Source organism: Bombyx mori, chromosome 22, assembly GCF_030269925.1.
Source record: "Bombyx mori chromosome 22, ASM3026992v2".
Classification (NCBI taxonomy): domain Eukaryota; kingdom Metazoa; phylum Arthropoda; class Insecta; order Lepidoptera; family Bombycidae; genus Bombyx; species Bombyx mori.
The window spans coordinates 3,225,366-3,250,838 of NC_085128.1; the positions used below are offsets into that span (position 1 = coordinate 3,225,366).

Genomic DNA, 25,473 nt, shown 5'->3' on the forward strand with positions numbered 1-25,473 from the left:
TTTTTGCTTCACGTATTAATTATTAAGTATATTACTTATATATTAGGATTATTAAACATGTTTATTATTATGATGTAATCGATCAGTTTAATTTTAAGGTGTTTCCCCCTTATTTATTGATACCAAATGTCAACAAAGGCGTCCGATTTAGAACACTTTGAATATTACAAATTATTACAATTACAATTACTCCAGCCAACTTGGAATCAATGGTATAGGAAAAGAACTATTGTTTTCAGAAAAAATATTCTGTCCGCTATTCTTTTGTGGATTCACAAGTCGGCATCGGTAATGTTTATGACTGTTGTTACCACTAATTACCCTATTAGGGATAAGCATTCTTCTGCATTCTTTTACGTGCGTTCGTTTTGAATTATAACTCAATTAACAATCCAATCAACCCAACACGTTGTTATCAATTGATACTTCTGTTATAACAAATGCACACGATTCTGTTGCGCATTCTATGCGGTAATCGAAAGAAAAATCTTTTTTTTTAACTGGTAACATTCTATAAACTAACTTTCATATTTCGATATTAGACGGATAACATCGGATACCTGTAAAAATTTTCTAATGAAATATTTGAAATTTTTGTTGGTTCGAATGTTAGTAAGAAATTAATCAGACTAAATGTATGGGAATAATCGCGTAGAATTTTTGAATTTTATTACAACCCTTTGGCTTCGATATTTAAAAAAAAAAAACATAAACAAACCGAAACAGTAACTTTAATACTTTTGCAACGCAGCCTGATATTTGTATTACGCATTTTAATAGAATCTATGATAGATAACCCGTCACGCTATCGGTCGAGCAATATTTATTTTGTTTGGCTGCATACATTTTGGCAATCGGGGTTCGTGTGATAAGTGTATTACACGTTGCGTACCGAACGACTGTAATCTACATCAAATTAAACATAAATACTAAGCGGGTACGTATTACGCGTCTTCTATAAAACCGATATGAAATTCTGAATACTACACGAACGTCGATAAGAAATAGACGATACTTACCTACTTGTAATTTTTGTGTTATAAATACCTACATCATAACGGAATGCAATATTTTCTTTCATTATCATGAAAACTGTAAAATATTTGAAGTGTCGGAAATAATGTACTATAATATTGAAATAAGTAGTGCCCTTGTACTCTGTATTCTTATTGTCGTGATTCTTCTAACAGCTGTGTGTACAAAATATATTAAATATAAAATATAAAAATATAATAATAAAAAAAAAAACGAGATTAAACCATAAAAGTAGTTTTATTGTGTCAACGATTCGCGAAAACGGACTCAACTATTTTTCTTTTTTTTTTAAACCACGCACGGCCATCATGTCCCAAATTAGGATTCCTTGTGTAATGGGTGCCCGAAACTGATATATATTATTTCGATGATATATATCCGTTTAAATATATACATATATGATAAACACCCAGAGAAAGAGCAAACAAACCTGTTCATCACACGAAACTTTGCCCGTAGTGGGAATCGAACCCACGACCCTCGGCGCAACAGTCTAGAGCGTTAACTATTGCACCACCGCATTGAGTAAATCCTGCATTGAGTCAGTCTATTCTAGTCAATATTAGAATTAAAAAATTACATCTCTACTAGTTGCTTTTGAATGTTTTACTTCATTTTATTTCTTGAATTGAAGACTGAAATATCAAGTTATCGATCAACTTTAATCGAATAATTTATAAAAATATCGTTATACCTAAAAACACGTAACATTGACTCATATGTGGACATGTCCGCTTTTCGCAAAAAATACAAAGAAATTCCGCTGGTCACATCGGTCACACGAAAGGCAAAAAAAAAACAAAATTAATTATTAGGACTTTAGATAAGGAATCTCGTCAAATAAATTTTAATATTCGTTTAAAAAGAGAATAATTTTGTCTTCGTCTTATTAAATTTAAATTTCACATAGCACGTTCCAATTGTAGTTGATTCAAATGTTTTTAATTAGACACTAACAGGGTCAATGACCTCGATATAACATTACATCTATTACTGGTGGTAGGACCTCTTGTGAGTCCGCGCGGGTAGGTACCACCGTGCCTATTTCTGCCGTGAAGCAGTAATGCGTTTCGGTTTGAAGGGTGGGGCAGCCGTTGTAACTATACTGAGACCTTAGAACTTATATCTCAAGATGGGTGGCGCATTTACGTTGTAGATGTCTATGGGCTCCAGTAACTACTTAACACCAGGTTTTTTTTTTTTTTTATAACAACTAAGAGGCAAACGAGCAAGACGGGTCACCTGATTGTAAGTGATTCACCGCCGCCCACGGTCACCAGCGTTTACGCCAGTGCGTTGCCTACCCTTCAGATAAGAATATGCTCTTTTCTTGAATAACCCAATGTCGCAGTTGTTGGGGAAGACCGCTGATGGCAACGAATTCCAGAGATTTACTGTGCGTGGCAGAAAACTGTTTTAAAAACGCATTGTAGTGAAACGCCAACCATCCAGATGGTGCGGATGATAGTTCCGGCGAGACGATCGGTTGCGAAAATCAGCGGCTTCTATTAAATTGAACAACTCCTCGGAACACTCCCCATTGTAAATTCTGTAAAGTATGCATAGGGAAGATAGATCCCTACGCAGTGCCAAAGGATCTAGCCGATCGACAAGTTCCGGATCGTCGACAATCCGAGATGCCCTACGTTGGATTCGGTCAAATGGAGATAGCTGATAACCCGGAGCCCCTGCCCAAAGGTGGCAACAATACTTCATGTGAGGCCGCACTTGCGCCTTATACAGTTTAAGGCGGTGAGCCGGCTTGAAGTACTGTTTGGCCCTGTTGAGTACTCCGAGTTTTTTGGAGGCCATTTTAGCCTTGCTCTCCAAATGACCGCCTAACTGGACAACACTCGAAATGTCTACGCCCAGAATGCCAATGTTCGGCTTGGCACAAAGGTGAGTGTTTCCGAAGAGTGGCGATGCGACAAAGGGGGCTTTTTTTGGGTGGGTGGGCTGTGAGCTCGTCCACCCATCTAAGCAATAAAAAAAATACAATTTTTTAAATTATAACCCTAAGATAGTCGGTCGACGCAATTACTATTTCACTTTCGAAGACCAAAGTTTTTTTCTCATCTAAAATACGTATAATAATTCAAGTAATTTACTGTTTTTAAATAGAATACGATTTTTTTATCCTTTTTTTATACGAACGAGAAACTCCAGTATAAGGCTAAACGTGGGCTCTGTTAATAAAGTCGATTACGTCGCTAGTAACATTTATAAGCTGTGTCAAGGGCGCATTAAAGTTACTTCCTTATCTTCCTAGTCACATGTTGCCTTAGGATCTATTTACTATGGACTAAGCATACCCTGGTTTACCTAAAGGTTTTATATTATTATTATTATTATTATACTTGTCGATGACTTGAATCTTCTGTCAAAATCTTAAATTGCATACAATCTGTAAATACTTTGTTTGGCTTCAACCTCCCAGCATAATATTATCTTGAATTAGTCATCTGATCAATGAAAATTTATTTGATTGATATCTATCTGCTAAAAGTATTATGATCTTAGCCTTTTAGCCACTAAGTCCGGTTTATGTGACTAAAAATGCTGGTATCGCTGATGCTATGTAATAAAACTTTTATAAAACAATTTCATAATAAATGCTCACCGTTCTGTTGATGACAACACCAAAGTAGTCAATCAAGTTTTCCCCATAGAAGAAATAATTGGAAGTCAATAGGAAGTACCAAGACAAGGAACGGAACCATGGGAGACCATGGACACGGTAGACTGCATATCCAATGTTGATGATCTCTTCAAAACACTTCACTTGAACGCAGAGGACCTTGGATAAAAGTAAAATACGTTTGAAATGTGGACAAACAATAGACTATTAAAATTATCATAATATTCATTGGGTGCTAAAGTACATTTTAATACATTTTCTGTAGCTTAGATGACCTACACACTGAGAGCATATGTTGATCAAACTATACTTCATTGAAAAATTGTATCATAGTCTGATTTGCAACGGTATAGATAACAGCTAAGTCCTGTGGCGTATTTTAAGATTCAGTGTCTAGGGTGTATAAGATTTGCCACCCTACCAATTAATGGAAAAGACCTAAAACTTTTAATAACAATTAAATTTAAATTAAATTATTGAAAAAATTTATTTAATGTTTTTTTTAACTATACCCTTAAGGCCCACAAACAAAACAAAAATGAAAGCTAGGTGGTGTGGTTTACACTGTCCCTTACAACCGTCTACCCACAGCTATGACCATTTTGGCCCTAAGGTAACTACGTCAATAGCTAGAACACAAATCAGAAAGGATACAGACTCAGAACTGAAGGGGGCCATGCAGCTGTATTTTTCAACCATAGCATATAGATTGTCAACCTATAGCCTGAACTTATTTATACACAATGCACATATATTAAAGAAATAGTCTAGAATGGGTAAATAATTAACTATAAATAGATTATAATGGCCTGTAATTTTGAATTTAATTTTTATTATTAAGTATTAATATACCGTAATCATGAGAGCGAGAGGTCCACCGTAGATCAGCAAACAGAAACCTCCGATCATCAACCATGTAAATATTCCACGAATCACCCAGTTCCTCCATCTAAATGCCACAATAAATATTATAAAGACATTATATATATTTTCTTTTATTTAAAGTCTGTGATTAATTTTATTCGCTTAAGTTTTTGAAGAAGCTACTCCTTTTTAAAATATAACAAATGATAGACAAGATTTAAATTATCTGTTTTTTGTTTTAAAATCTCATATCAGCAAAATGCTTAAAAATCATAAAAATACTTAAAAATCAGTACTAAAATCAAGTCTACCAATACTAATGTTCTATCACTATTCATGATGTGAAATTGGATATCCAGCTATTCAAACTGAGTTTTAAGAATTGTTATTGGTTAGCTATATATAGTGTAGTGAACAGACACCTGTACAAACATTTTTATCATAATATTTCTTTAAATAAGTTCAATCTAATGTTTTATTAGAGAAATTCTTATCAATGCAACTTTTGTAAAAAGTATATACAGAGTTAAGTTGATGTCATAAAACTACCTAGTATGATAATTAATTACGAACCTAAAATGTGTAAACGTAATTATGCTAAGCACAGTATCAATTAACTCAAACTTGGACATTAGAAAAAAATAATAATAAATTGTATATATTGGACGGTCTAATATTTTATTTAGTTTATTTTCTACTTCTTTAAATTTTTTTTATTAATACTAAAACAACTTTATACTACCTCAATACAATCGTCATGGTCTACAAATTAATGCATAATTTAAAATTTTACAAACATGAAATGCCAACATATTCTATGACCTTGTCAATAAAATAATTAATTCAAATGACATGTGAGATTACACAAACATGCTCACTAATTTTAAATTTCAACGCTTTTGATCCTAATAAACTTTTAATTTAAATACAATAGTAATTTAGATACTAAGTTAAACACATTTATTTTTCTGACTGAAATTTATTGATAGCTGATTTAGTCACCATAGATAGCTAATTCGCAATTCCGGAAGTTTCTTTGAGCATTACCTCGTAGATAGTCCAGAAAGCGCAGAGTCAAGGATTTCTGGAGTTTTGTCAGTGCCTTGCGGTAAGGACTTCGCTAGCTCGTCCACATACTTCTCTTCTAGGACTTTCTCCTCTTCAGAGTCGACCTATCAATGAATAAATCAGTATACGACATTAATTTTTGAATTTCAAATACATCTGTATTTTGTTTAAGAATTCAAAATTCAGTTTAAAATTTCATACATGATCCGACTCGACAGCAGCTTCTATTTTCTGGTTTCCATCGCCATCTCCCCGCCGTTGCCTTATTTCACTCATTTCTAATCCTTAGTTAAGCACTTTACCACTGCACTTATTTAATTCGGGGACAAGCTTTACGCGCGTCCGATTAATTCATTTCAATTCAATTGTAAGAAAAAATAGACGGTGTTTTCCACCGAGCTGTCAAATGAAAAATCAATAAGTTTTTTTTTTAATTTGTTGACAGTCACTGACTACCGGGTCTTTCAGAATTGTTCAATTATTTTGTCAGTCTAAAGATAGTGAGGCTGCAGTCTACGAATAAATTATTTATTTATTATTTTTGTCTGTTTAATAGCAGGCACAAAAAAGTTACATAAGTTCCAAAAGCAATCTACCACAACAATTGTTGTCAAGGACTTGTTTATTTAGTGTTTCTTCAGGTTTAAATGTGTATTAACGGTGGTTTATTTACTATTTAATTTAAGTGAAAGTGCACAAATGTGGAAAAATGAAACAAAGTACGACGTAGCTTCTCGGGATCCTCCAAAAACACCACTGAAAAATTCTTATTACCGCTACCACCAATACAACCATCATTTTACTGAGATTATCATCTCATCTCATATCATTTAATTTCATGCCAAGTGATTAATGTTCTAAATTAATCAACTTCATTACATTTCTTATTTATTGCTTTTAAGGGTGGACGAGCTCACAGTCCACCTGGTATTAGTGGTTACTGGAGCTCATAGACATCTGGAACGTAAATGCGCCACCCACCTCGAGGTATAACTTCTAAGCTCGCGCTTTTCAGTTATTTACTTTTTTGGCATATCGGATAAATTCAAGGTATTCCCCCTTTCATCGAATGCATTGTAACTATTTAATTTTCATTATTTTCGTTACCATTCGTGCCGTGAGCATAGAGTGTGATAGACTAGGGGGAATTCCTTCATTGAGAATTTTTACAATCGAGTTTAAAATGAAACATAAATATACACAAAGATATCGCGATGTTCCATTCATCACGATATCCTTGTAGTTGCAACAGAAAACATGCAAATTGTTGACAAAGAATTTAAGGAATTAAAATTAGATGTTTCCGTGTCTAATTTATTGTCAACCTCTAGTTTGACGTCTGAAACTTTTATGGTGGATAAATTGTGGAGTAAAGTTAGCCAATTCTGTGATGCGAATAACAAACCAAGGTATGGCAACTTGGCTTAATTTGTGAAGCAAATGACGATACTACCTTTGTTAAACGCCAAAGTAGAAACAATATTTTTTTATATTAATAGGATTACAAATCAAGATCGAAATCGATTTAATAATAAGAATGTTGCTGCAGTAATGCATGGAAAAGAGAGGCTACGACTGTTGGAAGGAGGATGTCGCAGATTTGTTCCTGACAGAAGTATTATCAAGATAATGGATTCAAAACAACTTTATGAAAATGTTACCCAACATAAACACTAACAATTTTAAGTTTAAGTTTCATTTTATTATTTTTATTTTTTAATTATATTTTTATTTAGAATATCATTTAAAAAAAGAACATTGGTTTCTTTATTTAATGGTGTTTTTTTTTGTTTTTTTTCTTATTTTATAGCTTAATCAAGAAAATATTCATGTTTTTACATTGTAACGCGACAGAAAAAAAAAGTATAATAGATTTTTTGTATTTCACGTTCTCTTTTGGTAGAATACAGTAGATTTTAGCCTCCACAAGCAGTAGACAGATTATACACATAATATATGCAGTAGATTCTCGAATATATTAAGTGAGTGTATAATCTATGGTAGATTCGTCAAATGAAATCTGGTCACACTGCTGTCAAATTAATTTAGTCAACAAGGTTTTAAAAAAATCTCGTACATACGTAATTTGTGTATTTTCTAGGTAATAAAATGGAGAGAGATCTTCACCAATGTAGCACAAATTTTGATACGGTAGGTATTCTTCGAGAAATGTGATTAATAACGCGAATTACAAAGATTTTAGCTGATCATTTTTAAATTTCAGCTCAAGTCTAAAGTAAAAGAATCATTCGAACGCATCTATGCATGCTTAAAAGCGAGGGAATTGAAAAGCTTAAGACAATTAGATGTCATTAGTAAACACTGCCGAGATGACCAAAACTTAATTAAAAACTATCTGCAAAATATAAAAATACGCTTTGACAATGAGCCAGGCTTACTAAAAAATATTAATGAATACGGATCGATAGATTTTGAAAATCTCTGTTTGGATAGCAGTATTTTTAGCTTAGAAGAATACATCAGTGCTGAAAGCGACCATATGTATTCATACAAGGGATTAAAAGACGAAAGGAAAGACTTCGCCATCAAAGAAGCTGCCTTAAGAAAAATAACGAGCACACAGAACTGCAATTGCTGCGTTAATATAACTAGTAAGGATGTTTCCAAACAATTTTGTGAAACAGAAAAAAATGTCACAGATATTACAAAATCTGAGAAATGTAATAAAATTGACTATAGTACTTGCAATGGTGATGGAGATAGTACTTGTGAATGTAGTGATAAGATATTAGAAGTAAATAGTAAAATAATAGCCAACAAGGCGAATGAAGTTGGTACAAATTTAGGGAATAATAGTGATATAAGTGAAGATATGGAAATCAAGAAAAATAATTCCACTGAAAATTGGTTGAATTTGATAAAAGGTCAGACAGAAACAGAGCCTACAGATGGAATGGAACACAGCAATATAACATATTCATAACTAAAGTAAAAGTTAAGTTTAATATAATGTTTTTTACACTTCAAGACTTTTAAGTATCCCATAAAGTAGTTATAATTATGTCTGCAACTTACAAAAACTGGATAATATACCGTATCAAAAAGTATTATGTACAATAAAAGTTCATTAAAATATTATAACAGTACAGATGCTTGATGCAGTGAATACTGCACTGATCAGTTATCTTATAGAAGTTTTTGGGACCTAGTTTTTACTATCCTTAAACTGTTTTAAACTATAAAGCAGTCTTATGTTTCTTATTTTAATAATTATTAATATTTATTTATTTATAATTCTTTAGTATAGGATTGCTCAGTAATCTAAATCAAATCAGGAAGAAGGGAACAAGTGGGTAAATAATGTGGACATCAATAGGAATAAATGAAATGTTTTATTAGCACTGTCATGCTCATCAATGTATGTTATCAGCCCTTACTATCTGGCATCTAGTGCAACAGTATGTGTATACTGCACAAAGCCACTGGGCTGCCGCTGATTAGACTCTTATGAGTGACAAATTTGTGCCTGTGTAGATAGAAATCTACTACTTTATCTATGTTATGAGTAATATATTCATGACTGCTCATGCCTGGTAGATTACTAATGTATCATGGATGGTACAACAACCATGCTATCTATATATATTATGTGTATTTACATTGATGGCATGGGTGACTGTTATGTTTGAGCAATCAGCTCTCCAAATAAACAATGATGTTTATACTGAAATTATTAAATATTAGTGTACTTTTATCAAATGTCTGTACAGTCTATTGGTATAAGTTTCCTTTTTTATTAAATGAACATTAAGCCTTTTAAAACTTACATAACTAATTAAATCTATTAATATCAACCATTATTTCATGCAAAATGTCTATGTTATTGAAGTGTTCAATGTGTCAAGTGTTCGCATCCTTCTATTATTTAAATGATATTCATGTCAAACAGTCATAGGTTGTCATTCAGTTTAATAAATTAATACCTATAAAATACATCTTGTGTTTGCTGTTGTTGTCTAAGAATGTAACTAATTTAAATTCATATTATCAACTAAACGGGGAAAATAAAACCAATTAAATAAAGCGTCATCTTATATTGTTAATATTTTTTTACAAATGGCATTACTGAACATTTAATATGCATTGACTTCGATTATGTTCACTAATGAATAAATACCCTCACACGCGTACAGTAGATACAATGACAAATTTTTCATATCCAATTCCTTCTGCTAGTCATTTCCGTGTAACGCGTAAAACTATGGTTTATGGCACTTATACATGATGTATATTTTACAAATTACTATAAATTCCCATTGTTGGATGGACTTGTGGTGTAGATATTCTAGTTTGTACTCGACTTTCAATGAAAATACTGAGATGGCACAAAAAATAATACATTTTTGTGAAGACATTACTATTTTTATTCTACTTTGAAGATTCTATTAAGAATTTACTCAGGATGAATAGGTACTGTCTATTCTCGTTGCTAATATATTATTAGTTTTGAAATTACTACCTGCAAATACATTATATAGCTAGGCGTACAAATATTTCTACTGCATTAGGCACAATATTTCATGTTGAGTCAAATTTAGGCCACCTAGTATTACGACAGTATCGCTTTATTGTCTCACATAAATTGCGCTCAAAGTGAGCTACAAACTAAGAATGTTTAATTGATTACAACAAATACTTCGTTAAATAAATTCTACATAGATATTTTCGATGATAAGTTAGTAAAGACAAACGTAATTTTAATAATCATAGGGATACAATGGTATCTAATAAAGATAAATTCATAATTGGGGAGTATAAAATATTAGAAGAGTAAGTTTACAACTAATTGTAATGCTTACATAAAGCATGTTACTAAATAAAGTGATACTAATAAGTTATACAGCTACCTTATATATTTGTTATGACTACTATTATACATTTTTGACAGTAAAGTTATTTAAGTGCTATACAAGGCCAAAGTCTGTGCAGACTGCTGCAACGTCACGGTTGTTCTGCTTTTCCGAGTTGTTCGCCGCCATGTTCAGCTCGACCAAAGTGTCGACGCTATTTATACTGACACCTTTTAATATCTTCTGAGCGGCTAAACTAGTAAAATTAAAGCTCAAATCGCTCAAACTCGGAAAATTGTAAAAATCCTGATTCTCCTTCTTGCTCTCTTGACTCAGGCTGTACCTCTTCTGTTTGCTATCTAAGCAGTTGATTTTGTCTGTGGACGTATTGATGTCTTTTATAAGCTCTTGATTCTTCACTGCCAAGTTTGGCTCCGATCCTAAAACTGTCGGCTTTTGGTCGATTCCTTTCGTTAATAGATTCGCTATAGAATCTGAACTCATTCTGTTATTCACGTTTGGCAAACCGTTTAGCATTTGTAGTGCAGCTGCTTTTTTTAACAGATCAACGCTTTTCAATTCGCTGTTTGAATTGATGTTACTTTGGATGCCACCGTTGGTTGGTGAAAAGGAGTTTTTTTGATATCGCAAACTTCCTAAAGATCCTATGATGTTGTCGTAACTTTTAGTTGGCGTTGATGGGTTACTATTTGCCGTCGTTTCCAAATTGTTTATGTTGTTGTGGATCGCTGGTGACGTCGGATTCGAACCAACCTCGTTAGTATTGTTCAATTGATTCTTATAAACGAAACTATTGTTATTTGTCGCACCGCCTATTTGCAGGGAAAGCTTACGATTATTATTCATACCCGTGTCGTTTATGGAGTTTTTATTAAATTTATTTTCTTGTACTTTAATCGGTTCCTGTTCTTGAAACATTTGCTTTTTGTTTTCGACACAGACGTCGAATGAGGTTTCTTTTGGATTTTTGGCGTTTTGGGTTGTCACACCGTTCTGCGAAACGGAAACGACGTGTCTGTCGTCGTTAATGATGTAAATGTTACTTCCGTTACTCGTCTCGGTTACTTTGCCGTTTTCGAATGTGATCACAGACCTTACCGGTGAATTCTGCACATAAACCTTTGTGTTCGTACCCCCACCGTTCTGGGACATAGTGTTTGTGGTAACTTTTAATGTGATTGAATTGTTAGAATTGGAACTCGCCAGCATAGTAGTAGAGGGATTTTCAATCTTAGAACCTATGGCTTTGTGTAGCGTAGCAGCGGTTTTTTTTGGGGTATCCGGACAGTTTTTTGGTAAGCTCTTAGGTGATGTACTTTTACTGCTCTTTACCGTTTCCCCGCCGACAATTGGTGGTTTAGATCTGAATTTGTGAAGCGACTTTGGAGAGCTTTGTAGACTTTGAACTTTGACGAGTGATTGTGCTCTGCTGAGCCCTGGTGCTCCGGGATTAGAGTGACTAGGCGAAGGCTTCAACGTGCGGTCGGATATGTGCGACTCTAGACTGGAGTGACCGCTACTGCCACTCGTGTGGTAGCTTCTCTTCATTAGTACATTTGGGTCCGACTGGCCGTTTCTTATTATATCCTTCCTTGGGGTTCGCAGTGGAGTCGCACTCTCCAGGCTGGAAGGGCCACTAGTTGACATAACGTTATCCGAGTTCGAATAATCGGCTCTCCTTAGACTCCCACTAGGACTGTCTCGCAGTTTCGGATCACTGCTCCTTTGAGGTGATCCGAAATGATCTAAAATTGTTTTGTTAGTGGAACTTCGGCTGAGGGTTGATCTCGGAAGGCTGCCGGAACTAGGGCTGGACTGCCTGATCGGCGAGTGATCGTAATTAGAACCGGCGATACCAGATTCAGTGGAGAGGTGCCTCTTGTGACGACGAGGCAGCGTCGAAGACCGATTACTTATCTCTGAACCGTCGTAATATGATGAGACAAAGGATGTTTGACTTTGCAGCGACTCCTGTAAAACACAAACAAAAATGTAATATAGCTCTTTATTTCAATTAATTAGATCTGAAAAAAAGGGATGAGAAAGAGAGAAAAACGATTAGAGTAATCAGAAGAAAACATACTTTAAATATTACAAATATCAAGGACTGCTAACGACAGGTAACTGGTACTCTTCTTTTTCCCCCTACCTATTCGCTGGTAATCTAAGGACTATTCCAGTTTCTCGCGGACGCGTATATAGTCGTCCCGATTCATAATACATACATTAATGATAGGTAATAGTTTAATGAAGTCGTACATACATTAATGAAGTTTTAGAGGCCTAACGGATAAGACGTCCGATGCATTCGATTTGAGCGATGCACCGGTGATCGAATCTCAGACGGGTACCAATTATTCTAATGAAATACGTACTCAACAAATGTTCACGATTGATTTTCACGGTGAAGGAATAACATCGTGTAATAAAAATCAAACTCGCAAAATGATAATTTGCGTAATTACTAGTGGTAGGACCTCTTGTGAGTCCACGCTGGTAGGTACCACTACCCTGCTTATTTCTGCCGTGAAGCATTAATGGGTTTCGGTTTGAAGGGTGTGGCAGCCGTTGTAACTATACTGAGACCTTAGAACTTATATCTCAAGGTATGTGGCGCATTTGCACTGTAGACGTCTATGGGCTCCAGTAACCACTTAACACCAGGTGGGCTGTTAGCTCGTCCACACATCTAAGCAATAAAAAAAAGCCAGACAAGTAAATTAGGTTTGAAAATCTATGAATATTATTTGTAGCTACTTCTAATTCTCATTTTAGTTACTCTGTTATAATTGTAAAACTTTACGATACTGATGAAATATAAATTATACCTTAGAGTTGGTCTGCGTTGCGACACAGTGGAGATGAACCGCCTTAGAGTTGAACCACTCGGTGGGCGGGAATTGGGCGGAGAAGGTACTCATCGCGCGCGTCTGCTTGCTGCGGCCGCTTCGTCTGAATAAGCGGGACAGCAGGGACACTTTTTCTGGAAAATCCGTCAAATACGTTGTTATTATTGTAATATTAGGTATAATTATATTTATATATATATATATTTTTTTATATCCTACCTAAGTTGATAGCCTTCAGAGGCTATTTCAGCGTAACCTTAACTAGTAGGTGAGCTCACGGGGCTCAAACCTGATGACGTTGCTAACACGAACCCTAGCAAGAGCCGTGCTTTGCAGAATCTACCACCGGATCGGAAACGCGACCCACGGAGAAGATCCGGCGAGAAACGCAGTGGACTGTGTCTGTGGGTTAATTTACTCGTCGAGCCCTTTGTCGCAAGCGACGGGTTCGACGATAACGATGACCGGTATAGCCAACAATAATTACTAGTGTACAAAACGTTTTTCCCAAAAAAAAATTTTTTTTTTTTTTGATAAAAATGCTTTGTAAAATATTTCAAACCCCTGCGTAAAATAGTGACAATACCAATGCGCATTTTATTCTATCCATGTCTTTATTTTACATGAAAAGGAAATTAATTGTGGAATTGTACTTTTTAATTTTCGGTATAGATTTTAAATGATCGATAAATTTGTTTGATCTGTCAATTGAAATTTGTCTGTTTGCGCAAACTGAAATAGCCCCTTAGGCTACTAGCGAATTGGCAGAAAAAAAATTGTAAGCTCAAATAAAAAAAAACATTATTCGTCATAATGACGATGAATTAAATCTTATACCTTTAAACGGGCAATCTCGGAAACGGCTCCAACGATTTTCATAAAATTTAGTATACAGGGGATTTCGGGGGCGATAAATCGATCTAACTACGATTTATTTTCAGAAAATGTTGTTTTATTCGTGTTTTCAATAATCAGCTTTATCGATAATCCACTTTATGACTCTTCCCGACATCTATTGGCGAATAAGAATACTATTTTTACTGCTTTAAAGACACGACAAGATAGCGTTATAAAAAAAAAAAAGCCGAGCAAAGCTCGGTCATTATCTAGTGACATACTTAAATCGGCATACCATTATTTGGATCGAAATTACGAATAAGAAATCTCATATTGAAATTTTGTTATAACTTAACTTAAAATTAGAATTATGAATAGAAATATAAAAATAGAATAGAATTTGTATAGTAGTAGTTTGCGAAGGCCACACCCGTAGGCGGGTAACCAATTTTGTTTCAAATCCGCTTAAACTTCGTTTTAAGCCAACGCATTAATAACTGGTTAAGTTCAGTTCAAAGCACGTCATGCATACTTACCTGCTATTTTAGCCAAGGGCGTACCTACACAAAAAGTGCATTTGATATTTGGTGAATCAGTAAATAAAATAAAGTTAATAAATATAACATTTCTATATACATAAATGTGTTATAAGAAATTATGCGTAACCAGTGACTTCGTTTGCTTAACTAAAAAATTAACTTATAAAGTTTTTTCAGAACATATAAAATACTATTTAAAATATTACCTAAGAAGTCGAAGATCAAAGCGCAAACTCAAGTTGAGGCTAAACATATCTTTAGATAAGTACTGAAAGAAATGTGACTGGTCGACTCGACTTGTGATCATTTAATTCAGTGTGTTTTTATGAACCTTTTATTCAATATTACCAACCTATCTAGCGAAAGTGATCCAAAGGGTCGCTGCATTCTTAAGAATCAATAGTGATTTAATACATAGGCACTTTTATAGGTTAATATCGCGTTTAATTCATAAATAATCAGTCGTCCTTTCCTAACACTTCGAAAAGCGGATTTTTTTTAAATGAATACAATAAACTAATTAGGAAATAGTCTACAATCATGCCGACGATTGAAGAAACTCCTAGAAAAAACCAATGAGGTTTGTATTATGTAGTTTTTAATTAACTTACTAGGCGACGCGGACTCAACACTAGGCGGATAATCGGTGGAAGAAGAGCTGTCAGTCGTATTAACGTGTTTGTGATGGAGACTCCTGGTAGAGGCGCAGCGCTGAAGGTACTTGCTGGAAGAGCCGAAGATGCGGAGAGAGTGCCGCCGGTCCAGAGATCTTGGGGCCGGGAAGGAAGCGCTGCGACGTTTGTTCGGTCGACCATATAAAACTTTGTCGTTTGGATTGCCTGAAAGTAATAATAAAAAATGTTAAATATGTAGAATGGGGATCGCAGCACATAAAGTAAAAGTTACACTGTTCCACACTCTTCTGTTATAATAATTGGTCACGCGGATTTAGTAATGGGATGCTAATGAATTATTGGGATGGCGCCACCTTTGGAGTTTGTCAGTAACTAATTACCGCGACTATCCAAAGCGTGGTTCTACCCGATCGATCACGCTTTACCGCTAGCTGCCTAGATGGCGGCACTTGTATATTGTGTGGTGCTTGAGCTTACGAAAAGCTACGTGAGCTTCGTCACCCCCTCCCGCCGCCCGCGTGCTTCCATCGCCGACGCCCGCACGACAGTCACTGGCAAGGTCTACAGGTGAGTGCAAGTTCTTTTAATTTATTGCCATTTTATTGCTGTTTCCGTGTAATCATTCGCCCGCCCGCTCGCTTATGTGTATTTAATTTATATCTTTAGTTTGATTACTAGCTTTTGTTTACCGCTATATAGTTTTACCGCTCCGCTAATTATAAGTGACAAACATTTGTCACATACCGCTTAGGACGGCTATTTACACGCCTTTCTACAACCCCGCTTTATATGCTCCCGCCGCAGGAGGGCTATTTACACGCCCCCTTGCTACCCCATAGTTTGGTCCTGCGAGCCTGGATTAGATCCAGCTTAAATTTTAATTAAAATTAGGATTAATTTATGATTACCCCCATTCGCCATTTTGTTACAGTATTGTATTGTATGTAAAAATTAATTACATTCATCGCTATTAGTAATAATAACTCGTAACCGCATATTGAATTATATTTATTAACGTAGTTCATTTAGTGTTATTTTTTAGTCAGTTATTTCATAACTTCATTATGGAAAATAGACAACTAAAGAAACTTATCGCGAAGAATAATTTAGTATTTGCACAAATTAATGATTTATATAATAAATCAAAAAATATTTCGGAGTTTGATTCGGAATTAATTGAAACTTTTCTTGCCGAATCAGAATCGATTGATGACATGCGTGTTAGATTTGAAAGCAATTTGGATGATATCAATGATTTAAATTTAAAGCAAAACCCCGAAGTTGAGCCTGAATATGCAGCTTTATCGTCTTTTGACACGTTATATAATTACGTAAGACGCGCTCGTAACAAAATTACAATTGGTAATTCGTCAAATGTAATGAGAACTACCGCCGCCATAAATGTAACATTGCCAACAATTTCACTTCCTTCCTTTGACGGACGCTCTCTTGAAGGATGGGAAACATTTTACCAGGCTTTTAAAGCTAACATCCACGATAACCCGCAACTGTCTGATGCGCAACGTGTGCAGTATTTAATGGGCAAATTAACACATAGTGCATTAAAGTTAACCGCTGGTATAATACCCACAGGTGAAACTTATAATATTATTTGGTCGAATCTAATTAGTAAATATCAGGATAAACGAGCTTTAGGATGTCATTATCTGAATAATATATTAGATTTAAAAAATTGTTCACCTACCGCAAATAGTTTAAATATGTATATTGAAAAAATTTCATCTTCGATTGCCGCTTTAAAACAATTAAATTTACTTGATTTGACTGATTTTATTTTATTACAATGCTCACTGAGAAGGTTGGATCCTCAAACTTTACATTCGTTTGAAGCATCGGTTCGTGGTATTGAAATACCCACAACTGAAATGTTTATTAAATTCATACAGGATCAGATAAAAATATTAGAACGCTCTGCACCGAAGTGTAACATAGAGAAATCTAAAAATCACAAATCGTTTATTTCTAGTAGTTATAATGACCCAGTCCGCACTGAAAGGGTTAACAAACCGGTTTCGTTATCTACGTGCGATCTTTGCTCGAGCTCGCACCACACGCAGTTATATCGTTGTAATGAATTTAAAAATATGATTTCACCGCAAGCACGTTATGATTTTATTAAATCGCACAAGGGTTGCATCAATTGTTTAAGCTTATCGCATACATTAAAAGCATGTCAATCAAAGTTAACATGCAATAATTGTAAGAAATATCATCATACTTTGTTGTGTTTTGGTAATAAACGGGCGAATCGAAAAGGTAAAAGCGTACCCAGTCCATCGAATGACTACGCTGATATGGACAGGCAGGTCAGTCGGTCGCAGGTACATGGAATTCCGAGTGATGCCGCGCGGCCCGATTACGGTCGGTCCCAGGTTCAATCTCAACCTGTTGTTCAGAGTTACGATCATCATGATGCCGCTTCGAATACTTGTTTACACTCTAACAGAACGATACAACAACAAAATAATACGACCGCTACCACGTTGACTCACAGTTCGGAAATAAAATCGAATAGTAATATTTTATTATCAACCGCTCAAATATACGCTCACTCGAATAAAGGGGAACGTAAAATAGTTAGATCTTTAATAGATAATGGTTCCCAAAATAATTTAATAACTGTCAATTGTTGTAAATTACTTAAATTACCGATTATACCTTTAAATAATTCTTATATTAGAGGTATTGGATTAACCGCTCGCCCGATTCACGGATATGTTTATTTAAATATTGAATCTAGATTTTCTCCTAATAAATATTATATTCACGCTTTAGTAGTAGACTGTATTACAGATAAATTACCCGCTTATTTTATAAATTCCTCAAATATGAATCATATACGTAATTTACCGCTTGCCGATTCAAACTGGAACGTTCCAGGTGTGATTGATATGGTGTTAGGTGCTCAGTTATTTCCATATATATACTTAGGTAATCGTATAGATACTGGCTCACTAGCGCCACCTGCCGTAGAAACAACCTTCGGTTATGTTCTTATGGGTGACGTACCTGAAGTGAGTTACACCGGCATTATGAAACCGCAACATGATAATTTTTCTGTTATAAATGATAATAATACCTCTTTGTGACTATCTAGTACAGTTTATATTGATAATCCACCCGCTTTCGAAAATACTAAAATTCATTCTGCATTCACTTTAAATAAAACTTTTTCATCTATAACGCATAAAGACCTTGAGTCATTTTTACATAAATTTTGGGAATTAGAGGAGATTCCTCATGAGCGTCATCTTAGCCCTGAGGAAGCCGAGTGTGAAAGCAAATATATTTCTACAATTACCCGCGATAATGATGGCCGATATACGGTTGAGTTACCATTTAGTAGAAATCCCGCTGACCTTGGCAAGTCTTATACTGTTGCTCACCGCCGTTTTCTTTCGCTCGAACGTAAGTTTGTTCAATTACCCTCACTCCGCGATGATTACGATATCGTTATACAGGATTACATTAGTAAAGGTTATTTAACTGAAATTAACGACACCGCTAAGGAAACCGATAACGGTTATTATATACCGCACCATGCAGTTATCCGCCCAAGCAAGACTACCACTAAACTACGTGTAGTTCTTGATGCTAGTGCTAAAACATCTAGTGGACTGTCACTTAATGACGTCTTGCATACTGGTCCAAATTTACAGGCAGACTTATTTTTGCTTTTACTCCGCTTTCGTTTGTTCCCTGTGGCATTGTGCGCTGATGTGGAACAAATGTACTTACGCATTAGGGTGACCACAGACCACCATAAATATTTAAAAATATTGTACCGCTTTAAAAATGATAAACTTCGCATTTTCGCTTTTAACTGTCTGCCCTTTGGTTTAAAGTCATCACCTTATTTAGCAATGCGTACTATACGTCAATTAGCATCAGAAGACTGTTATCGTTATCCAGAAGCCGCTAGTGTAGCTGAGTCTCAATTATATATGGATGATCTCGTCACATCCCTACACGAAGATATTTCAGCTATCAAACTATCGAAACAACTAATTTCACTCTTTAAATCAGGAGGTTTTAATTTAACAAAATGGGCAAGTAACTCCACTGCCTTTCTTAATAGCCTTCCAGAAACGCACCGCTCTTCTGTAAGCTTCTCTGATGATGCTAATAATACCATGAAAGTTTTAGGCCTTGCGTGGCTTCCCGCTAATGACTCATTTTTTATGACGAGCTCAAACACTAATGAAAAGTGCACTAAAAGAACAATATTATCTTTAGTCGCACGCTTGTTCGACGTGCTTGGTTTAGTTGCTCCAGTTATACTGTTCGCTAAATTGCTTATTAAGGAACTCTGGAATTCTAAAATAGACTGGGATGATACACCTCCAGATACAATTATTTACCGCTACTCTTCACTTGTGAAAGAGCTTCCATTGCTTTCAACTATAGCAATACCGCGCCATATTGGAGTTTTTAAAGACTGTGAAGTAAATATTGTTGCATTTTGTGATGCAAGCTTGAACGCTTACGGTTGCGTTGTTTATTTACACATTACAGATCCCACAGGAGATATTACTTTAAGATTATTGTGCTCAAAATCAAAGGTTTCTCCGGTTAAGATAACTACATTAGCTCGCCTTGAGCTTTGTGCCGCTCTTCTTTTGTCAAAATTAGTTAAACTTATTTATAACGCTTATAATTCTTTACATCCTATCACCGCTATATACGCTTTCTCAGATTCTACAATTGCTCTTTCTTGGATTAAATCTTCCCCGCATAGATGGTCAATATTTGTAGGAAACCGCATCGCTCAAATTCAGGAGAATTTATCACCTGACCGCTTTTTTCATATTAATGGTAAGGAAAATCCTAGCGATTGTGTGTCACGAGGTCTTTTACCGTCACAAATTATTAATAACTCGCTTTGGTGGCAGGGTCCTTCTTGGGCCTGCTATCCTATTTCACAATGGCCTATTGAACCTTTTGTACCTTGTAAATCTGGAAGTGACATACCTGAAATGAAAAAATCTGTAACACTTACCGCTTTAACTGTTGTCGAAGATTCCCCAATATATCAACTTGGGTTGAGAGTTTCGTCATGGTCAAAACTTCTTCGCTGTGTTGTTTATGTACTTCGATTTATAAGAAAACTACCGCGAAACAAGTTTGTAACCGCATCCGATTTAAATACTGCTGAGAAAGCTATTATTCGAGCTCTTCAAGCTAAATATTTTGGTCATGATATTGCCAGCATTAGAAAATTAGATTTACCTTCGAAAAATATTCGTAAACTTAGTCCATTTATTGACGAAGATGGAATTTTACGTATTCAGGGTAGACTTTCGAGCTCTGATTTACCGTTTGAAACGCAACACCCCGCTTTATTGCCAAAACACGATCACATAATAAATATTATTGTTGATTATTTTCATAATACAAACTTGCACACTGGTCCGGACCTTTTGATGTCCATTATTCGTCAACGCTTTTGGATATTGTCCGCTAGAAACGTTATAAGAAAAAGAGTGCATATGTGTAAATCATGTTTTCGAGTATCACCTTCACACCCAACTCCCATGATGGCTGACCTTCCGTCAAGCCGTGTAATGGAGGCCAAAGCTTTCTGTCACACGGGAGTAGATTACGCGGGCCCATTTAAGATAACGCTTGTACGCAAACGTGGTCATCATTCACAAAAGGCTTACATTTGCCTGTTCGTATGCTTAACGACAAAGGCTATACATATTGAGTTAGCCTCGGATTTGTCAACGGACTCATTTCTTGCCGCTTTCAAACGTTTTATATCTCGTCGAGGTCCAGTTTCTTTCATGTATTCAGATAATGGCACTAATTTTGTTGGCGCAAAGGCTCAGTTAGATGAAATGTATAAACTTCTAGTTTCAAATAATTTTATATCCGCATGGAATGATGAATTAACTAAATACCGAATCATTTGGAAGATGATCCCGCCTCGGGCTCCACATTTTGGAGGTTTATGGGAATCAAACATTAAATCCGTTAAAACTCATTTAAATAGAGTAATAGGCGCACAAATTCTCACTTACGAAGAGATGTTAACTGTGTTGAATCAAGTAGAATGTCTTATGAATTCCAGACCTTTATGTCTTTTATCCGCAGATCCCAACCCCGAAATTCTCACACCCGCACATTTTTTGATGTCCACTCCTTTGCAGTATTTACCCGCGTCTGAATTGTCCGCAAATCAGATGAGTCTGACTAATCGCAAAGCGTTGTTAGATGGTTTGGTTAATTCCTATTGGAGGAAATGGAGTTTAGAGTACCGCATGTCATCAACCGCTTCAACTCTACTCGTAAACATTCATGATGACTTATTATTAATTAAAATTTGTTTCTTTTCAAATAACTTCCCGCTATTTAAGCTTTATGCTTCCTATCTTAGTATCTTTATATATTTGTTGAAAGTCCTGCGAACTTTCAAGGCGGGCAGGATGGTCACGCGGATTTAGTAATGGGATGCTAATGAATTATTGGAATTTTCGGTTCCGGTGACAGAATAATATAGACGTGTACTCGTTTGCTCTTAAAATAATATCAAGTTTTACCTTAATACTCAAATATATCAAGTGTAAAAAGTCACAATTCAAGATAACAGAAGATACCTTACATAAAAATAAACCAAGAAAGTTTGTGAACAGTGTTAATGTGCAACCTAATTATGAGAAATGAAAAAATAACCTCTTGAGATTATTATTTTTATTTTTATTTTGAGGGTATTTATTTTGATAAATACAGAGTGAAGTAAGTCACAGTTTAAGCCACAGACAATTCGACAATTTACATTCAAGCTAGGCAACTTTCAGAAATCATATCGATAAACAGTAATTTAAGTGTGGCTACTTTATGAAAACAATAAGTTACTATATAATCGGGGTTGCCAGATCTACTTTAAAATTATACCAGAATCATCTTAAAACGATCTACTAAAAATCGTAAAACAAAAATGTTCACTGAAAAATGGATAATCAAATGCAAATATTATTAGAAAAAATACAAGAGCAAATGAAACAACAGACTATCGCTATAACAGAAGCTGTAACTAAAAATGTTGTGCAACAAATTGATGAACGATTTAAAATGATAGACGACGAAAACAAACAACTTAAAAATTCAGTCAAAGAACTTAAGGAGAAAATTAAAGGTCTGGAAATGGCTAAAAAGAAAACTAACATACTACTCTTTGGAATAAAGGAAAACAAACAAGAAGAGTTAAGTTTGGTAAAATACATATCTGAAAAACTTAATTGTCATCTTGGATTAAGCATACAAGAGCACGAAATTATGAATATCTATAGAATTGGAAAGATAAAAACTACGCCTCGACCTATTTTAATATCCCTTGTATCGTACTGGAGAAAAATGGAAATAATGAGGTCCAAAAATAAACTACCCCAGGGTATTTATGTGAAGGAAGATTATACTAAAGAAATATTAGAAGCACGCAAAACATTACAACCAAAGCTTGAAGAGGAACGAAGGAAGGGTAACATAGCATACTTAAAATTAGATAAACTAATAATCAAGAGCCAAACGGATGCTAATCGAGAAAAAAGGAAAAGAGACCCATCTTCTTCACCCAATGTCAGCACACCACGAAAAGAAAATGAATTGTACGTAGCTCCAAAGAAAGTCAACACAACTAATGCATACGAATACATGGCACGCGTAAAATCAAACTCATTAAGAGAGAAAACCAATGTATAGCGATCACCATACACTCGAAACCGGAATAATAACAATCATTACAATACAAACCTGCAAAAAACAACCAAGAAAAACATTCCCCCAAGCCGGCTGGTCCCCGTGGGGGAAAATGACCATAACCCTCCAGTAAGCAAAACAGTACCTCAAAAATCAATAGAAATTGGAACATTTAATGTAAAATCGTTAGCATCCACAACAAGATACATAGAACCAGTATACTCACTAGAAAAATATTAGGCTTAGTTGAAGTTAGACGGATGGGCTGTGGCATCGAAGAGCATCAAGACTTTATATTCTGCTTTAAAGGAGAAACACCTGGCATGCGTAAAGTAGGATTTTTGATAATCTAGTAAGCTTCTTAGGCGTATCTAAAAGAGTTGCAATACCTTAACTGGAATTCAACAAAATGATAATATCAATCAATAATTCAAGTGTATGCACCAACTGAAAAGGATTCTAAAGAAAAATCGATAAAATTTTACGAATCACTACAAGGAAGCGCAAGCGCAGGCTAGTGAAAATGTACTGTTAATGGGAAACTTCAATGCCAAGATAGGGATAGCTAAAACAAAAGAAGAAAATAATGGATGAAAAGAGCTAAGAACAAAGAAAATTGGATTAAGCTGGAGGAGGCCTATACCCAAATAGGGGTTCCTATCGAAGAAAAAGTTTGATGTAGGCAAATCAAATAAACAACAATAAATAAAAAAGAAGTGTAAAAACTGAAAATAGATCAAAATGTAAAAATCATATTACTATATATTTAAGAATATTTACATGTAATACTTAGGTGATGGGAAATAAAAGGCTTTAAAAAAAAAAAAAAAAAAAAAAATGAATTATTGGGATGGCGCCACCTTTGGAGTTTGTCAGTAACTAATTACCGCGACTATCCAAAGCGTGGTTCTACCCGATCGATCACGCTTTACCGCTAGCTGCCTAGATGGCGGCACTTGTATATTGTGTGGTGCTTGAGCTTACGAAAAGCTACGTGAGCTTCGTCACCCCCTCCCGCCGCCCGCGTGCTTCCATCGCCGACGCCCGCACGACAGTCACTGGCAAGGTCTACAGGTGAGTGCAAGTTCTTTTAATTTATTGCCATTTTATTGCTGTTTCCGTGTAATCATTCGCCCGCCCGCTCGCTTATGTGTATTTAATTTATATCTTTAGTTTGATTACTAGCTTTTGTTTACCGCTATATAGTTTTACCGCTCCGCTAATTATAAGTGACAAACATTTGTCACATACCGCTTAGGACGGCTATTTACACGCCTTTCTACAACCCCGCTTTATATGCTCCCGCCGCAGGAGGGCTATTTACACGCCCCCTTGCTACCCCAATAATAATTAAAAATTAATTAACACTTTTATTATGCCTTGCTCATTTTTTAACCGTTTTCGCCATCTTCCTTTTCTTTGTCATTCTGTCATTCTCTTCTTCCTTTCTTTCTGTTTTCTCTCACTCACATCTTAACGCTCCGTTCCACACTCTTTTCATACTTTCCGTTCTTACCAATCCTACATATATATATTTAAATTCTACGTTTCCCGACCCATTGATATGTTTTCATAGGGTAAGCTACAAAATTCGGAAATTCAGAATTCAGAATTCGGTCGCATGCCGTAGACAGAAGTATTCAGATTGCTGTCGATGGACTCCAATAGCAGACCTGTACTACCAGGTATATAATATATTATGTTAACAAAACATATTATAATCATCATCACATTGATTCATCAGTGATTAAAACTGCCTACATCAATTGTTAGTCAATGTTTTATTTCGATTTTTTTTTATTACCTTTTGTATTATCTAAGCAAACCTATCGAAATGGGTGGACGAGTTCCCGGTCCACCTGGTGTTAAGTGGTCACCGGAGCCCACAGACATTAACAACTTAAACACCGCCACCCAACATAAGTCTCAGTTTTATAGTATAACGGCTGCCCCACCATTCCAATCGACACGCATTACGCTTTGAGGTGGAAATAGGCAGGGTCGTGGTACCCACAGGTGTGGGTTCACAACCTAACAACAAAATTTTCCAGGAATCTGACTATTGATTTCACACAAAATCAGTAAAAAACTCTTTCCTTTATTCGAACGAATTTAGTCTTAGAATCTCATAGTATTCTTAGTCGTATTCGTCAAAAACCACGCTCTAATAGCTCCGTTTTACCAAATTCAACACGAATAAAGTACAATAATAAAACTACTGAATGAACCCGTCTTTCCATTCGTGGTTTGATCAACAATGTAATTTCAATACAATGTAATTGGACCTTCACTACGGAACCAGTTCTCGTTACATTTAAGCATTTGAACGAAAGAAACAGGTATCATTTGTTGTTTTTTGCGTGTGGGGGGAATACATGTCGCTTTGTTTGAATGAACACATGAATAAATCAATTAGATCATTGACATCTGTTTGGTTCCATATTTTGTATATTGCGA

The 25,473-nt window shown here is 35.3% G+C and overlaps 3 protein-coding genes across 4 annotated transcripts in view; 1 reads left to right on the forward strand and 2 right to left on the reverse strand.

The window, feature by feature from the left end:
- LOC101741056 (phosphatidate cytidylyltransferase, photoreceptor-specific) overlaps positions 1 to 6,077 on the reverse strand; it is a 28,565-nt gene extending 22,488 nt beyond the window's left edge. The window contains exons 1-4 of the mRNA XM_038018860.2: positions 5,807 to 6,077; positions 5,585 to 5,709; positions 4,526 to 4,622; positions 3,656 to 3,832 (exon numbers count right to left, since the gene is read on the reverse strand). Of these exons, the coding sequence (XP_037874788.1) occupies positions 3,656 to 3,832; positions 4,526 to 4,622; positions 5,585 to 5,709; positions 5,807 to 5,881 (474 nt within the window). The 5' untranslated portion in view covers positions 5,882 to 6,077. The remainder of the gene's footprint in view (positions 1 to 3,655; positions 3,833 to 4,525; positions 4,623 to 5,584; positions 5,710 to 5,806) is intronic.
- Positions 6,078 to 7,625: 1,548 nt separating this feature from the next.
- Positions 7,626 to 8,587, forward strand: LOC101740914 (uncharacterized). The gene is made up of 2 exons (XM_004924731.5): positions 7,626 to 7,756; positions 7,830 to 8,587. The coding sequence occupies exons 1-2, from the start codon at positions 7,715 to 7,717 to the stop codon at positions 8,547 to 8,549; spliced, it is 762 nt and encodes a 253-aa protein (XP_004924788.2). The 5' UTR covers positions 7,626 to 7,714; the 3' UTR covers positions 8,550 to 8,587.
- A 1,058-nt stretch (positions 8,588 to 9,645) lies between these two features.
- LOC101743821 (hybrid signal transduction histidine kinase I) overlaps positions 9,646 to 25,473 on the reverse strand; it is a 224,546-nt gene continuing 208,718 nt past the window's right edge. The window contains exons 7-10 of one of the 2 annotated variants that reach the window (XM_062674870.1): positions 15,274 to 15,501; positions 14,660 to 14,716; positions 13,266 to 13,420; positions 9,646 to 12,408 (exon numbers count right to left, since the gene is read on the reverse strand). In XM_062674870.1, coding sequence (XP_062530854.1) covers positions 10,531 to 12,408; positions 13,266 to 13,420; positions 14,660 to 14,716; positions 15,274 to 15,501 — 2,318 coding nt within the window. In that variant the 3' untranslated portion in view covers positions 9,646 to 10,530. The remainder of the gene's footprint in view (positions 12,409 to 13,265; positions 13,421 to 14,659; positions 14,717 to 15,273; positions 15,502 to 25,473) is intronic. The other variant, XM_004924752.5, reaches the window with a different exon arrangement.